The sequence below is a fragment of the Balearica regulorum genome, chromosome 1 (genome assembly GCF_011004875.1).
Source record: "Balearica regulorum gibbericeps isolate bBalReg1 chromosome 1, bBalReg1.pri, whole genome shotgun sequence".
Lineage (NCBI taxonomy): Eukaryota > Metazoa > Chordata > Aves > Gruiformes > Gruidae > Balearica > Balearica regulorum.
The window spans coordinates 13813154-13831295 of NC_046184.1; the positions used below are offsets into that span (position 1 = coordinate 13813154).

Sequence of the window (18142 nt, forward strand, 5' to 3'; positions counted from 1 at the left end):
GCTTTCCCAGCTGCACTGGGATAATGTGGTTTGGATGCTCTTTCTGAAATGAATGCCAAAGCAGCTGCCAAAGCACTGGAGTAAGTGGATTAAAGTTTTTAGAAGAGATGGAGGGAGGGCTACCATCCAGTGGAGTCAAAACAGTCTATCAGTCTGATTTAGAATCAGGCTTTGAGGGGGGGAGCATTCCTGCACAGAGTACCTTGGCTGAAATAAGCTTTTGCCAAGGACTGACTTTTCTCCTAAAAAAGGAATTCACATCTCTCTGAGCTTGAAAGGGGAGAAGTGACTATCATTTCTAGTGGTGAGAAAACTCTAGTAGCGTATCATGCTGCTGCCAATATGACATTACTTAGCAAACAGTGTTTTACTATGTTGTTCTGTGCATATTTGACAGTCCCTGAACAGAAAATATCTAGGGATTGAGGCAGTTTGGCTGCAAGCCTGATTTCTGCTGCACAGGGCTACAAATGTACTTCTCCCAAAGAGAAGAACTGGCCATGTCAGAACCCAAATTTCCATTGTGGCGTATTGCCTCCTCTCTTCTTACATGATATTTCACTAGGTAAATGATGGTTAGAGTTATGTAATATATATTTCTGTGATCTTTACCTTTTTTTGAGAGATGACTTTTAGTTTCTAATTTAAAACAGTCTTGCTTTAGTTTTGTACAGTGTAAAGATGTCTAGGTATTCAGGTAGACAAGTCAATTTTATTTTCCTTTTTTGTTTTTTTTTAGGAGGCCTCTGTGTGTGTTGTAGTCTAGCCTCTGATATTCCTGATGAAATAACATACTCCATATATTTTTTACATAAAGGTAAGATTAACCTGTTAAGTTATGCTTTATTTTGGAGAATAGCTCTTTGCTGAAGGAGTGACAGAATGTCTTGCAAAACAAATAACTACCAAAGTCTGCGGACAATAAACTACTGTGGCTGGTGTTTCAAGGCAGCAGCTGCCCTCAGCTACAAAGTCAACTTTCCTGCTGTAGACTTCCTGCCTGATGCTGAATGAGTAGCTTCAAACCAGTGGCCTTGTGAGTGGCTATTAATTTGGTCCCTTATTTCTGGCCAGAATTTCCAGCATGCTGAGCACAAACATCAATGAAATCTGTGGGAGCTTGCAGGTGTGTTGTGCTTAGCCATAAGGCATTTGTATGGGGAAAAAGAGCCAACAGCTCTTAGCTTGAGTATCTGTTTAGAGTTCCAGTTCAACGTGTCATTTTCACAGCAAGAGGTGCAACACCTACTGACTGTAACAATAGTTGCTATTTAAGTGGTGCTCTAGATCTTAATTTTAAAACCTAATTTTTTTCTTGAATAAAAACCATTGTTTTATACTGATCAGAGCAAACCTTGTCATTAGCAAGATCCTTCTTGTTTGATACATGGAGGAGAGAGATGAATTATTTCTCAATTGAGAAGCTGCATAACATAGAGTTACCGTGTTCAAGTGGACAGTATGCCTCTGTTCTACTTCAAGTATTTGTGTTCTTGTGTCAGGAAATTTTCATATGTCAGAGATGCACTAACGTTGCTTTGCTGCTGGAGCATTGTGGGATCGAATGAACTGCATTTTTGTGTTCTTGAAGGCATTAACAAGTTGGAAAAGTGCATTCTGGATGTGGCAGTACTTTGCGTTATACTGCTGTGAAGGACTGATTTCCCTAGATGTACTTGATGTGTAGCTGAAGGGTGGTTGCATTGCTTGGAGCCAGCCATGGCCCTTGTACATCCCTAGCTTTACCAGGAAGAAGCTGAGGATAGATATGGTGACATTGACCATCTGCATCTGAAATGACCTCCATGGAATGGAGTTGTTTGGTGCAGAGCTGTTTGTGGATTCATGTAAGATTCATCAGTTGTACGAGAGAATTTTAAGACTGGTCCTGAGGTGACCCGCAGAAGAGGGGTATATCAGGTCCATAAGCCACATTTTGGAGACATATAAGGAGTTCAGTCTGTGTTGCAGCATCTGTAAACTCAGAAGGAAGCTTCCTGCCCCCTGTAAAGCAGTCACTCGAGGTAGCATAAACACAAAAGTCATGATGTCGCAGGTGTATATTCTGCAGTGCTGGTATTAACTTGCATGTGTTTGCATTGCAAGTAACAGGGTAGTGATCATGAGTATACTGACTCATGGCAAGCAAACTTCCAAACTTCATAGAACCAGAGAATGGTTTGGGTTGGAAGGGGCCTCAAAGATTGTTTAGTCCCCTGCCATGGGCAGGGACACCCCCCACTAGACCAGGTTGCTCAAAGCCTCATCCAACCTGGCCTTAAACACTTCCAGGGACTTCAGTCAGTATCTTGTATGAAAAACTATGTTTTAGATACCCCTTCATCTGTAGTGTTGCTGTTGGTCTTGGAGGTCTCATTTTTCTTTTTTTGCAGCATAGATAAAGCATATCTCTCTGCTAGGGTCAGGAGTCAAAGTCCTGGATGAGTGGCTGAAGCACAGTTCATGATCTACTTTTTTCCTTGGTGGTCCTTTAAACTGTAGATCTAGTGTCTTATCTCAAATTTTCATGTGGCATTAAGTAGCATCCTGATCATGACACCATTCAGCCTTTAGGCTATTGCTGCATGGACATTTGGAGACCAGTCATTGTCTCCTTAGTTATTTTAATCTTCAGCTTTTATCAGAGATTGAGGAAGTTTGAGGGCTCTGCAATTCTCACTGGATGCCAGAAGTAGTATGGTGTAAGTCTAGAACAAAATAACAGCTGTGCTGATGCAAAGCCCATGCAAACACAGCAGGTCTGAAATTAGCCTATGTTTAAGCAGAGCTGAACTAACATACAGCAGTAGGGCATGCAGATAAACAAACTGGAAATTCTTTAAAGCAGCTGAAAGATCACCGAAACGTGAAGCACAGCTACATAAAGGATTTATGTTTGGGTTTGGTTTTTTTTTTTTTTTTTTTTGCGGGGGAGGTATTTTTACACAAGCTTGCTCTGGGATGGAATGCTTCTTTAAGCACAAACATCGGCTGTACAGTGCATGGCCAGTTTCAGCAAACTAAGGAACTAAGTATGCAGCAACTCTGTTTAGGATGAAGTAAATCTGTCTGTGCAGACAAGCCCGTAAAACAGTCTAAAATATCCCTGTTTGGGTGTATTGGCACTGCTGAAGTTTCTAGCTATAAAGTCATACTTGGCTTGTAACAATGGTGTTTATTGTTTGGAGTTTTTAAAAGTATTATTATTTTTCCCCAGGTTACAACAAAACTTTTACAGTTTCTCTAGAAAGAACAGAATCTCATCAATTGAAGGAAGTGGCTTTTATGAATCTTGGTAGGTTACTTGCGTTACTTCCCTGTGTGACTGCCATTCTCTGTCCCCAGTAAGGAGACAAATGGCTAACCCTTCTCTAGAAGGAAAGGAATTTTTTTCTTTATTTTAAATAGTTGTATTATTTTGCTGATTTTTTTTTTTTGCTTAACTTTTATATTTGGCATTTGCTACTGCAATACCTCACTATTAGTAAGCAACTTCCTCTGAAATTGCCTCAGAATCTGCTCTGGAGATCAGCTGCTGAGTTCTTGAGTGTCTCAAGCCTCTTGAATCCTCCCCTGGAAACCCAAATGTATTGCTAGTGTTTCCTGTGTTAATACAACAGCAGCTTTTAATTAACTCCTTTTATATTTCCTAGATATAATCAATTCCATCAGAGAGAAGCGGGCCAAGATGAGGATCATGTGAAACAGCCTCTTAAAGCAAATAAGTGAACAAGTGCTAAATTGACCACTGTTGTTTCTTTAAATAGACTATTATGTGGCTGCTTATTTGCCTGGCCAGTTCCTGCACCTCCTGAATATTCAGCATCCTGACCTGCTGTGCTATAGTTTATTTCTGACAGGTATGTAAGACTGCTGCTTGAAGTAATTTTATTGTTGTAGTGGAAACTTGTTCAGATCTCTTTACATGAAAGTTGTATTTCTCAACGTTTGCTTTATTACACAGTGTTCTGAAGAAGGAAGAGAGAGAATGAGAAAATAAGAATGGCACTTTTGCCACTTTATATTGTAAAAAGAGAATCTGAAGTGACATTTCATATTTCATCTATTACGTACTTCTAGCTTGTTATGAAATAGAAGAGCTTTCACTGAATTGGTGTCATAGTTTCCCTTCCCCCATCTTTGCACATGCTTCTCAGTCCTCCACTGTTCTCAAATTTCACATGGAGATGTAAATTTGATTTTACATTTCCTTCCTCCAATTGAGTTGCTCTAAATGTGTGTGTTTGGAGGGTGTGGGGAGAGGAAATCTGTGTTTCCTTCACCTGATCAGGCTGATGCAATTTGATTTAGAGTCTCATCTGAGAGGCACATTACTTAATTTCCAACAAAGATGTCTTTATGGGAAGTGGGTTATTTTTGGAAGTGGGAGGCCTTTGTTTGAAAACAGAAATCTGTTCTTCTGATTGGATGAAGAAGAGGTAAGTAGTGGGAACTGGTGCAGGGACAGCATCACAGGAAGCTAATACCTGTTGTATGTACATAATGAAATACTATTCTGCTAGAAATAAGTGGAAAGCATCACTGCAGTATGGCAGGCCTGATTTCTCTGATGCAAAGGGTCTGGAATCCTATTGTGTAGTACTGTGGTGGTGAACCTTAGTACTAGCATAAATAAAATGGTTTAGATCTGATGCTTCAGTAATCATAAAGCAGAACCTTCCTGTTCTGGCCATTGGGATTGATGGCAAGAGATCCATCAACACAGGTTTGTATCATGAATCCCGCATGTGAGCAGTTCTAAACTGTACCAATGTGCTTAGGTGCTAATTCTAGTGTTGAATCTCTATTACTAACCTTGTGCCCTTCTCTGTCCCATGCTACGTACTCTGATTTGTCCTATGAGAGCATTGTGATCCTCAAATCTGTACACCTTCTCTGCTTCAGCAGTAGGGAAGGAGAGAATTGAGTATGGACTGTGCTCCTTGTTTACTTCCTTTATGCAGGCAGCACCATTCCTTCTCTTCATCATAATACCAGGGCAGCTAATACAAGAGGCAGTCTGTTTCTTACTCCTCGGGACCTGGGAGTCTTAAGACAAATACTGGTAGCAGCCACATTTTGTATTCTTAGTCCTTTTATTCTCCAACCAATGTTCTTCAGGTGAGGATGCAAGAATTGACATGTTGCAAAACTGCTCCATCCGATCCCCACTCATGTCCACAGTTTTGGATTGCCACATAGGAAGTATGTATGCTGTAAGCATCAGTGACAGCGCCTTACTACAGTTCCTACAGAACAGCAAACGAGACAGTGAGAGATTGGCAGCTCTGCATTGTGCCCTGTTGTACTTCCGACACACAGAAGACTTGGAAATGCAGGTGGGAAAAGAACATCTTCTAAGTTTTTTCAGTGACTGGTGTCTTATACAAAGCAGGGTCAGGGCATGAATATCAGCCAAAGAAGAAGAGCCCTGATTCACATGTACCTTTTGGCAATGCAAAGAGACTCATCAGCTGGGCTGCCCAAACCACTTTATTGGTCAAGGCTGTCCTGAAAACATTTATCTCTGTCTTACTACTTCATGCAAAGTGTTACTACCAAACCCAAAGTTTCTATAGTGTCTTACAACTCATACTGAAACAGAGAGATGTGACAAACTCCCGTGTTCTCATTCTGACAGATTATTTGGTGGATTTCTGAGAACCTGTCAACATGCCATTCTTTTGACCCCATTCAAGAATTTATCATTGGTAAGTATTTCTTTTCCTGCATACTGAATTTTCCTGCATACCCTAGTTGTGACTTAAGGAGAAGCCACACTATTCTGATTTATGTTAACTGACCTGCATTTTGGGGTGTTAGAGACAACAGTAGTAGTTTAGAAGGTAATAGATCTCTCAAAATCAGATTGGCAGTAAAACTTTTCAAATGCTTTCTCCTGTCTAGTGGGACAAATAGATTCATCATTATTTTAGGTCACTGGAGAGCAAATTCTCCATCTGCCTCCTGTCTTGCATATCTGGGATGTAAATAATTGAGATTGGACCGGAGGAACAAATCTCGTCTAGCCTAGCCCAGCCATTTTTTCATAAGGATTTGGCATGTCATGATATTCTGTTCTAATAGCTGATTCCTCAGCCTAGCCAGTGCATGTCCTGTGCCCTGAGCCTTTATACAAAGGACCCCTGCAGCGCTGAGCTGTAGCCAAGCAGCTGACCCGGCCCTGCAGCCATCTGGACTTCTCTTCCTCCTTTTGTGCACAGAATGCGACCAGTTCCACCATGGAGGAAGCTGTTTCAGAGACAGCAGTAGGATTTGTCCCTAAAAAAGTGTTAGATAAGGAACTGACTGTGAAGTCTACTCTTGTTAACTGATAGTTTATATAATCCTACCCTTATAAATCTTTTTATGTTACATTTAGCCTCCCTGTACTGCAGAATGTGTCCAGAAACTCACAACCTGGATAAACTTTTGCCCTACACGTCACTGCTTGACTGGATTGGGGTAAGAGAACAGCTGGTACTTTAATAGCTAAAGGGAGTCTGGGTTTTTTCCTCCCTTAATACAGCCTTTAACTTGTATGCCTTACCTTTTCATAGACATGCTCTGAATCCATATCTGTGCTTTATACCCATTTTATTTTGTCAAGTCTTAATCTTAGTGGTGTTTTCCATGAGTCCTATTTTTTGTCAACAAATAAAAAGCATTTATGAAACAAGAACAGATACTATAATGGCATGGATGATTAAATATTTCAGTTTTCATAATGAGGTATTAATTTATTGCTTATCATATGAGGTTTGTAGTGAATACATAATATATTTAACCAGCAAAATCATGCTGTTATTTCCAAGACAAACAGTATCAGTAAAGATTTATTACTAAGTTTGCAGAAGTAAAATAACTTTAGGCAAGTCTCTACACTTAGAGCAAACAGCTTATTTGAATTTCTCTGATCTGATACTGCTCTAATATGTTGTCTTTTTTTAAATGAGATGAATGAGAGAAATACCTTCCATATTTCTTTTTGACAAAACGAAATGTACAGTTTTGGCTAGCTAGCTAGTTTCACAAAGGAGATGGGTAATGGAGATTCACTTAGATACCCAAACAGGCCTATGTTTTATGCTAAATTATTTGTGTTCTTATTTCTCTGTATTTATAGATCATTCCTGGAGTAACATGTGCAACAGACATTATTTCTCTGCCTGTGTTAGAGGTAAGTTCCAGTACAAAGCCACTTTCGTATTTGCAGGTTAGGAGCTTTTTTTTTTTGTGGGATGGGGATGTGCTAAATACTAATGAAGTGGTGTCCCCACAGCCCTATCCAAAAATAGGGGTGAACAGAAAATTGCCCCATTTGAAATGGTTTATGCATTTACTAAAATATTAGTTATTCAGACTGATATTTGCTAGCTCAAACATGTATTTTTTTTTTTCCCTTTCTGAGAGGCTTCTTCCATTCAACAGGGAAGATCCTCCAGGAATTAATTCTTGTTAGATTTGGTTGATACCTCTTCATTTTGTGGCTTTGTTAGCTGAGGGTAAACTTGGCACCTATCTCTACGTATCCCTACTTTGCGGGATATTTCATTGTGCTGCCATTGGTACCAATGGTTCATGACCCTCTTGCTATGTTTTGTCCAGAGCATCCGGTGATTGCACTGATGTCAGGGCTTTGGCTAGCTAAATCTAGACAAATTCCTGTGCAGCCTGGAAAAGGCAGTGAGTTGGATGGAGAGAGCACATGCTGTTTGGCTAGGAAATTGAACTTTCCATTGAAAACAACATGAATGATTCTTCCCGTCTTCCATTCCACTCCCTCAGCTCCAGTTTAGAGAAATACTTGAAATTTTCCTAAGTGTTCCCCTACAAAATCTGAAAGAGGCTTTTAATAAGCAGCTTGTTGTGGAGGGCTAATGGAAAGAGTCAGAGCTTGAATGCAACAGTACCAGCAACACATGGGAGAAGACTCTGGATACATGACAATATTGTTTCATGTAGCACTTTAAAGAGGTGAGAGTCTGTTTTCTCCCCAGTGCTTATAATTAGCTTGTAAAGCTTCATCATTCACAAACTCTTTTAAAATCAGTGAAATTACCCTCTGCTTGCTCACTCTGCAACAGTGCATCACAGCTGCGCTGCTACAGATTCACATGACTGCTGTCAGGGAATCGGGCTTTGCATGCTTTGCTTGGAAAGGCTGCCTTGAGAGCTGGGACACCTGGGAAAAATTTCTTGAGAAAATTTGTTGCTAGATAATCCCTCTAATTCACTGAGGTCAAAGTTAGCAGGCCTTTAATTTGTCTGAGATTGAACCTCAAGCCCCTGGGGGCAAATGCCTTTAGCAGCTATACTTCCTGATTGTGGAACTCATTTCCTATTTCTGTCTGAAACCTAAACAGATTGAAAAGGTCAGAGTTGAACTAAAGACAAATATTTCCTGCTACTTTTGACTGCAGATTGCTCTGACTCCTGAGTGAGGACAAAGATGATAATACACAGGGTAAGGTTTAGTGCTTTGGCTGCTGTGTACCCCTCCAGAGGCACAAACCCACCACGGCTGGAGTTCAGGTGGTCAGTTGTTGGTGTTTCAGTTGGTGTATGTTTTTGTCATCGCAACTCAGACACTGGGGACAAATCTGGTCCTACAACTAGTATTTCTTTTGCAAAGTTTTTATGGTGTTTCACAGAAACAATGGTGAATTGTTGCATTGAGAAGCTTTTTGGAGTTCTCAAGCCTGTGAATTGTTGAGAGTCTTTGGGAGGGCTATGTCCATATTCACAAAAAAATTTGTGCTATTTGGGTAACAGGTGTGTTTTTATCACTAAATTCCTGTTCAGCAAGAGATACTGAGAGAGTGTGAAAATGTGAGAAAGGGGGAATAGTCAGTCTGATTGCAAAAAAAGCTTTATATAAAGATGGCAATTAATAAGAGTCTGGGGTTTTTTTTTCTTTTGAAACACAGAAACCAAACTTTGAAGGGGTGGAAACAGGCTGGAGAAGGAAGGGGCAGGAAGAAGGGGAGAAAATAGCAGGAGGTCCAGGAGAAGAGTGAAAATGTGTAGTGCAAACAGTTGTCAGAGGGATCAGCACAGGAGAAGGCAGTCTCTGCCTCATGCTGTGCTGAGCCACTGGAGTGAAGAATGATGTTTTAAGGAGTAGCTATCTGTACAGCTACGTAGTTAGTTACACGGCTCTCCTAATACCTTCACTGATGGGGAGGGATAGCATTACAGTTCCCCTGGAGAGGACATATGCCTCTTAAAGGTCATTGTCACCCTGCATCCTTTCAGAGGGGTATAGCAGAGAGCTCTCTTTGTCTTCAGTTAAAAACCCACTATTTAGGAAAGGCTTCATGGGAGCTTTTCATGGATTGCAACCTGGTAAGGCCTCGCTTTGACTTCTGGTAATACAGTGTCTTTTAGGTGTTCGTGCTTAGGTATTATATTAATTTATGACTCTAGAAATGTCTGCAAAATAAATACCACCTAAGACGAAGTAGCCTTCTCTTGCCCTGATAATCCTCAAGAAAAACCAGATTTAATTAAAATAATCCTTTATTTTAAACTTTTGATGTTTTAAAGAGATCTAATACGGTGCAGGTTTTCAGTGGTGTCTGCTTTTAATTCTGAAATCTACCACTTCCTGTTACAGATTCAATATATGAAAGAAACTTGCTGTCTTCTTCCCCCCTGCCACACATCCAACAAAATCTAGTGTGGCCTGATTGCAATTTTGCAGGAGTGGCTCTGTCGCAGTTGCACAAATTGGTCACTAGATGATACCCTTATGCTATATTCTTGATATTTCTTTGATTTTTTTTATTGGTAACATTTAGGCAACATACTGCAGTAGCAGGTTGTAGAACTTGTTAGTTAGCTCCAGCAGGGTGAACATATGGTGCCATATGCACTCCTGGTTTCCAGCTGCTAAATATAACTAACATGAAGCAAAATGAGATTTATTTTTCTCTGCTGCAGCTACAACAATAAAGCAACAATCAGCACTGGCAGCAAGAGGGAAGTGGCTGGCAGGATTGAGTCTCTGCAATTTATTTTCCTTGGCAAATTGTAGCTTATGGTAGGAAGTGGTTTTAAAGGCTTCTGAGGTTTTCTTCTAAAGTTATTGTCATTGTAGAATAGGGGAGAGAGAGCAAAATCCAACATGTTAATGCAAGACAGAGGAATATTGTGAACCCAAACTTCTCTTCCTTCAAGTGTCACTACCGTAGTGTCTGTATTGGAAGATAAATGTGTATAATGAGGGGCAAGAACAGCTAGTACCATATCTTGTTTTTTGAAACTGCCAAAATCTCATCTCTTCCTCAGCAATGATCACATCACTCCCCTTTTATAAACAGCAGCTTCAAATCTTTGTACCCAGTCCAAGAACTAGCTCAGGAGACTAGTGTGTGTTTGCTTGGGTTTTTTCCCTCCTGCCTGTTCACAGCTGAGTTTAAATTAATTTCAGCGTAGCTATTCTACAGCCTTTGACTCTAATGGAAATGTCTGGATTTTGTTTCTGTTCTGGGATGAGGCATTGTTACTTGAGGTTGGCAAATGGATGTTTGCAATGTAAGTATTAATGCAACTTGAAAATAGTGGAAGCCTGCAGCTGCCAAGGTCATGGTGGTGGTGTTCTGTTTGGAACTACTAGAAACTTGGAATGGGATTTATTTGACCAAATGTAAATATTTACATCTAAGTCAGTTGCCTAAGGCTCCTTTTACAGTCAGTAGAAGTCTAGACAATATGGCCAGTGTAGTCTGTGGTGCAGTTCTTCCCATCCCATCTCAAACATGTGAAATAGGTCAGATGAATTATGACCATTTCTTCCCAGTGACTTAAAAGGATTCTAAGGTGGCAAAGTGTCTGCATTACAGGCACCAAATCTTGACCTCAACTTTAAGTAAGTGCTACCCCTGCCGTCAAATCAAGGAAATAAAAGTACTGGGAAAAAATTGTGTAACTGTTTTTGTTTAACTTTTTTCACTTAGAACGTTATGAAGCTACATTAATCACAGTTCTTTCCAATCACTTAGTAGGAAGGTGATTAGGTATTTCTTTAAGAGTGCAGCCTGTATTCATGCTTTCCCTGCAATACTTTGCAGTTCCAAAACTCCAAAGGCTTCTGGGAGAAACTCAACTCCAACTTGGAGAGTGTGAAATATGCAGAGCCATACTTGCATTACCACAATAATGTGCTCAGGAGGGAATGGCGAAACCTTTCAGAAGAGGTAACTATGCGTGCACTGAAACAGTCTCCAGAGCTGCCTCTGAAGTGGATGTTTTAAAGCCAAACACGGAGGAGTTAGCTTTTTTATTCTGAGGATAAAGAAACGGGAATCTAATTATGAGATGTGCAAAAACTTGCAGTCATTTTACTTATAAGGTGATTGCCTGTAAGTCTTTGTTAAAATAATGCGAAAACCTAAACAAAAGCAGAGCTTGCATGTGCCTGTATTGTCAGATAGGTTAGATTGTGTAGGTTAGATGTGCATGAGTGCCTGTGAGCATGGGTAGTTGGAAGGTGGGTTGAAGCCCCACTGTGCATTACTTCCATTCAAAGGGAAAACCAGCTTCATTTCTCATCTGCATTTTATTGGGGAGTATTTTAACTGACCTTCTACTTTGTTCACGTGAGGATTTTTGTTCGTTTACAAACCAGAGAGAGGACAGAAGAACCACAGCATATTTGAGGAATATTTTTGAAAATGCCAAAAAGTAGGTACAGTTTCTATTATATTTACCATTCTTATTTTATTGAAGTATGTTAAAGGTTTTAATGTGCCATTTAAATAGTTGATTAGGTATCTGATTAAATAACTTTAAAGAAGATTATCCAGCTGAAAATCAATTATTGGAATCCTTGTAATCACTACAGCATGATCTGAAATATCAAGGCCTCTAGAGCTAGAGAATTGATGATAGACATGAAGAGTTTTCCTATGCAACCTAGACAGAATTTTTTTTAATGCTATTTAATATCTTTACTAAATGTAGTTACATGTACAGCTCTTGGATTTCCTGAGCTGTCTTTGAAAGACCAAAGGGTCACTTAAGCTTTTTAATGCCCTTATGAAATCCTTTAGAGTAATGCATATGAATCAAGCTGACTTTTGTTTCAAACCCCAGGGTGCTTTCTCATCTGGACAGTTGGGACTCTGGTAAGTAAAACTTGTCTTGATGTAGGCCTGAGCTGTAAGGTTTATTACAATATTTCCATCTAGCTGTTGTTGACTAAAAATAAACTGCTGTTTTTAGCACTGAAGAGAGTGAGGCATTAAGATCAGCAGTTATTAGAGCAAAACTTTCTCTCTGATAGTAGTGGTAGGATCATATACTGACTAGGAAACCCATGAAAGTAATGTTCCTACTCCATATTGGATCTAACAATATCGGCAGAGAAAGGTTTATCGCTTAAGGATTTCTTCTTCAGGATTTTTTTCCTGGAGAGTATCGATGACGCCGTGTTACTGTTGAGTCTCATCCACTTATAGCTGCCTGTGAAACTCTAGAACTTGTATACAGTAGGACATTATGGCTGTAGGAGAGATTATACAGTAGGAGAAAAAATCACGGTGTAGAGAAAGGTGTAATGAATTTCCCTAGGACAGGAACGCTTGAGATGTTTGTGATGTTTAGTTCCTCTGTCACAAATAAGTAAAACTGTATTTAGTAGTAAATTATGTTCCTGCTGTTCACACATCAGTGCCTTCTATGTGCCTACCCTGAGTGCTATGAAATGATGCTGATCTAAGTGCTGGTCACTCCTTTTACTATGAAGAATTTTCTGTGCATTCAATTCCAGCCCCTAACACCAGTCATCCACACCACTGCTGGTTATTGCTATGAAACCTGACTTTGAGAAACCTTGTATCAGCTTTGAGGCTCAGGTTCCTGTTTTTCAAAGGTGCTTATTGATAAAGAAGTCAGGTGTTCAGCTGTTACCAGAGAATTTCTAGACAGTTGCCAGCCGGTAACAAGTGTTGATGTAGTGTATCTTTCCTGTAGATTTTTCTTCGGGTTCTTTAAAATAAAGCAACACAGGTCTGCTGCTGCTAAGTGGTGAAGTAAACATATTTCAAGGTGAGCAAAGATGGCTGGAAAGAACTTTGTAAAAATTTAGCACTTGGATCTGTTAAATGTTGACTTGATTTTATGCTACATGATGAAATACGAGGTTGTTTTTCTTCCTTTGCTCTTAGTAGACAGGAAGCACTGAGTAGGAAATACAGGGTATTAAATTTCAGTAAATACTATAACCTCCTTCCATTTAGTTAGAAAAGTTGTGTTAGCTAGAGAAGTTGTGCTCTTTTACATAGTGGTCTGCAAATCTGAGTAACCGAAGCAGCCAGACCGTGGGAGAGAACCAGGAAAGTGGGAGGTGATTCTGTGGAGTATTTACTTTCTGTCTAGCCATTTGCTTGGAAAACCCATGCAGCTGTTTTAGCTTGTTTGTAAATGACAAGATCTAAATAGCATTTGGATTTGCACTGGTGTTAACCAGAAGCTTCTCTGTGCCTCTCTGCTCTGCTGAATCACTGTGCTGTGATAACTCTATTTAATATGTATTGATTTTCAGTGGGGATTGCGTTCATTTTCACAAGAAGGTAGGAGGAGACACGGCCAGGACAGCTGACCCAAACTAGCCAAAGGGATATTTGATACCATATGATGTCATGCTCAGTATATAAGGGTGAGCTGGCTAGGGAGGAGGGATCACTGCTAGGACTGTGAGCAAATCACATTGTGTATCACCCGCTTTGTATATTCTTTTATTAGTATTGGTTTTGTTATTTTCCTCTTCCTTTGCTGTCCCATTAAACTGTCCTTATCCCAACCCATGAGTTTTACCTTCTCCATCCCATCAGCGGAGGGGGGTGGGGTGGGCAAGGAGTGAGCAAGTGGCCTTGTGGTGCTCAGCTGCCAACTTAGGCTGGACCATGACGATATCAAAGAGAAGAGTAATGCAAATGAAGTGTAAAGTGGTGTGACAGGCTTGTGTTTCTCTATGTAAAGCACTTGAGGGAGAAGATGGCAGATACAGGGTTATTTTCCATTCCTCAGTTCTCTCTTATGCAGTTCTTGATTCTTCACTATCTTAGTTCTGTAGGTGAGTAGATCAAACCACAACTTGTGTTTGTGTATGTTTCTAAGTACTTTTGAAGCTGGTTGAAGTCTCATGGTATTTCTGTCATGTCCTTGAATGATTGTTGCTCTGTTTATTTCAGAGGAAAGGCTAGTACCTCTCTTTCAAGAGGAGGATTATCAGCAGCAGTTACTAATGGGACTGGTATGTGCTTTTGTCACAGTGTGCACTAGAGGACGCACAGCCTCAACAAATGTAAAGAATAAGCTTATGAGTTCCAGTGCTGAGTGGAAGCTCACTCAGAGTTGCTATGGGACAAACATGATATTTCCTAAATTTTAGAGTTGATAGTCATGATATCATAAGGCATAGGGGAAAAACAATAATTGAAAGGTGATTTGTCAAAACGCTTTTTCCCAATACAATTTTTCTTTGGCTAGAAACTCTTCCTGGAGTTCATCTTAATCTGTCAGTTATTTTTGGACTACTTTACATCATTAAAACCTGTAGAAGTGAATTCTGCACCCACTGCTTCCCTCAAAGAGAAGATCACAGATTTTCTTGCTCCTCAATTTAACACCTTTTTTTTACTATTTCCTTTTCCTTCTACCTCACTTCTGGGATTGCTATGGCTATTCTGAGGTCCCTTAGTCTTCTGCACTGTTTTCACCGATGGTCTCCCTAAAGGATCTACCATCCTTATGCTTCTGGGTAATAAATCCTATCTCAAATCCCTACCTGTCCTCCTTCTGTCTAAATACACATTCATCACTTACCTCTTGTTCTCTTATTATTAAAACCAAATAAAACTCTTCAGCACACACTGGAAGGTCTCAGCACTTCATCTATGAAGAACATATCAATACTGTCCTGTCCAAACCTACGGCAAACTTTCATTCCTTGTGGTCTTATCCCCTTATTTCCAAATTCTGCCTCTCATTCTCTGAAGCTTCTCTATTTTCCTTCCTTGTAGTTTATTCAGACAGATCCAAAAAGCAGGTCACTGCTGTCCTTTGTCTGTGCTTTCCTATTACCTATATTGCTGTCCTGACACATTGAGATTAATCTACTCGTAAACTCCTTGAGACAGAGATTTATTTTTTTGCCTCAGTTTTAGTCTGAGTTTTGAAACAAATAACACTTTGTAGTAATTCCCAGCAAAGAACCAGCATGGACTTGAGTTGCAATCCAAAGCTATGTGAGGTCAGAGAATATTTCAGAAAGGAGAGGGTAGGGAGTGGCATGGATTGTATGATAACAAACACCTGATTTTAAAGACTTTGCAATTAATGTTTAACCTGAAGTTGCCATTAATCACTCAGATTCTCAGGTTCTTGGCTACTACCACAAACTGTGTTTGTGCTAGTTTTCTCTACCATAAAATCCCTCAGGTTTATTTGTATGTAATAAATACTTAATTCTCAGGATTCAGTGTTGATATTAAAATCTTTCATTCACCCTGTTCACTTGGCTTGACTCAGAGAGATGTAAGAATTGTAAGCTTTTTCTCTTCAATGTCATCGAAAGTTCAACTGAGCACTGATTTTGCTGAATTTGCACCAAGTAACCTTTTTGAATATTCACATCAGCTGTTGAATTCAGCAAGATTGTACGGTAGCTTGAGGTCTTGCTCTGAACTGGAGTTTTGTAACATGGAAGCATTTGTTGCGATAATGCCTATCGATCAATCGAATTGTTGGCTTTTTTTTTTTCCTAGATGGTTGCTCAGCTAAAGGATCACCTTATGAGACATCTACAGTATGTAGGAAAAAAGAAGATCGACCAAATAGTTTTGGATTACGTTGCAAAGCTGGTTAGTTTGATTTCATAGTCACTATTGTGAAGCAAGCATGTATTTGTTGGATGGTAGAGTCTTGGGTATGTACTGTGTATATATAGTATATATTTGGTGGGAGGAGATTTTTTTTTTTTTAAGATCTTTAACCATATTTTGCTGCTTAATATTGTTTATATTGATAAAGGGCATAATAATACTTAAATAATATTAAAAAGAGTTGTATTGGTCACTCAGAATACAAAAGGAACAGTTCCCTTTACAGCTGGTACAAATATGGTCTACTCCCAGAAGTGAAAATGTGAACTCATCCTGAAAGTTAAAGAATGGTCTTTACATCCATTTGGTAGAATAGATTGCTGTATGTTTTGAATCATGAAAGTGCCATTAGGGGAAATAGAAATTAAGAAAGAAAGATTTCTCTCCAATACGGCACGAGAGTAAATCATCACCTCTCCTACATACTGACTTTGGGTTTTTGCCAGTGTAATAGGAGACACAGTTTTGCCTGAAGAAATCCGTATAAACTACAGTGAAAAATTGCTTTCCAAATTCTTAATGTTCTATGTTATGTCCTCTTAAGAGGATAACTTAAGAGAAACTTTAAAAATTAAAAAAAAGCTGTAAAAACTGTGACTGTTGTGCATAGAAATTATCGTTCCCAGTTTTGTCTGTCTCAACATCAGATCCTTTAAGTGCAGAATGCAGAGTCCACAAGAGCTCACATGGCAACGAGTAAATTGCGTTCTTTGTCTTTGTGCTAGCCCTTTCACCCGATTCAGCAGAAACTCCCCGCAGTGCTGTGTTCTAGGGATGGAAATCTTAGGAAACATTCTTGAGGCTACTGATGCCTGCATCTTTTCACAAGTCCTGTGCAAACCAGTCGTGCTGTCAATGTTACAATGTTCTCTGAATCGCTGTGGCTTCCATGGAGGTCACTGACTTTTCTATTCAGGCCTCACTCTTTGGCTTGACAAGTTGTTTTACTGGTAATCAGCAGTCCATTTTCTGTATCTTTATAGGAAGGAAAGAAAAACTAGTGACTGACTAAAATAGAAACAGTACAGCATGAACCAAAGCTTTGTACCTGAAAACAGTGCTGGAAAAAAGCACAAGTGGAATGTTTATTCTCCTTTCATTCATTTTCCAGTTTTCATTTGTTCATTCTTAATATAAACTAAGATAAAAAATATGAAAGCGCCTATGCAGCCTTGATCTGCAAGACTAAATTATTGTAGACTAAATCTTACAATCAAAACAAATCTCAGCCCTCCCCATCAGCAAACTCTCAGGATTAATTTATTTTGTTTTTAACATCACTAAAAGTAAGAATGCTCTCAACTTAATTTACAGACTTCTCATTCTTAGAAAAGCTACTGTAAATAAAGATAATATGTCTCTAAAAATTGCTCCTGCCCTCTGGCTGGCACATCTTAAGTGCTTTTTGGAAATCTTTAGAAATCATTTCATTGTTAGGCTTGGGTTTCCCCTCATCTTAATTAGAAATTCTTACATCTTAACCCTTTCTATATCCTAAATGTTTGGAAGTGCTTTGGGGTATGAATTGTTTTGATTCTTCCAACAGTTTTCTGTAGCATCAGCAGTGAGTAGCTGAGCTACTGAAACTAATGAAACAGGAAGAGACTTGAAATTATTTGCTTGTCTGTTTTGCTTTCATCAAATACTTTTTTATTATGACATTGAGGAGCAAAGGAGTGGCTGAGAATAGGGCTCTGTGGTGTGTAGCCACTGTATAAATCAGTTGCAGCTGAAGTCAAAGTAGCCCAGCCATGGGAGCATTGACAGTGTCTCAAAACAACAGACTGGTGGCTGGTTGCTGTCAGAGAACTGTGTGTATTTGTGTACAGAGAAGTAACCTGGGGAAGTGTGAATGAAATGTCTCAGCGGGAATGCCCTTGTTTGCAGCAGTTGTTTCTATGTCCATATTCTCTCTCTTCCCTGCAGACACTTTATCTTAGCTTTACTCCGTATCTGTTTCTCTCACTCTTTTCATTTCAGTGGGGCAGGAAAGGGGGGAGATAACTTACAGAGGCAGCGTGATGTTTGCTGCCCTGACAGCAAGCGGAAGGGGAGGCAGAGTGAACAGACAGCCTGTGGCACAGGCAAGAGGCAGATCAGAATCACCGAACAGTAGGGATTAGCAGAGACCTCTGGACATCATCTAGTCCAACCCCCCTGCTAAAGCAGGATCACTTAGAGCAGGTTGCACAGGATCACATCCAGGCGGGTTTTGGGTATGTCCAGAGAAGGAGACTCCACAATCTCTCAGC

At 39.7% G+C, this 18142-nt stretch overlaps 1 protein-coding gene across 2 annotated transcripts in view; it reads left to right on the top strand.

Moving 5' to 3' along the window:
• GSAP (gamma-secretase activating protein) overlaps positions 1 to 18142 on the top strand; it is a 48337-nt gene that overhangs the window by 20283 nt on the left and 9912 nt on the right. For both annotated transcript variants that reach the window (XM_075776050.1, XM_075775968.1), the window contains exons 13-24: positions 740 to 817; positions 3218 to 3295; positions 3768 to 3860; positions 5122 to 5339; positions 5642 to 5711; positions 6383 to 6465; positions 7127 to 7180; positions 11076 to 11201; positions 11633 to 11688; positions 12100 to 12131; positions 14199 to 14260; positions 15774 to 15869. In XM_075776050.1, coding sequence (XP_075632165.1) covers positions 740 to 817; positions 3218 to 3295; positions 3768 to 3860; positions 5122 to 5339; positions 5642 to 5711; positions 6383 to 6465; positions 7127 to 7180; positions 11076 to 11201; positions 11633 to 11688; positions 12100 to 12131; positions 14199 to 14260; positions 15774 to 15869 — 1046 coding nt within the window. The remainder of the gene's footprint in view (positions 1 to 739; positions 818 to 3217; positions 3296 to 3767; positions 3861 to 5121; positions 5340 to 5641; positions 5712 to 6382; positions 6466 to 7126; positions 7181 to 11075; positions 11202 to 11632; positions 11689 to 12099; positions 12132 to 14198; positions 14261 to 15773; positions 15870 to 18142) is intronic.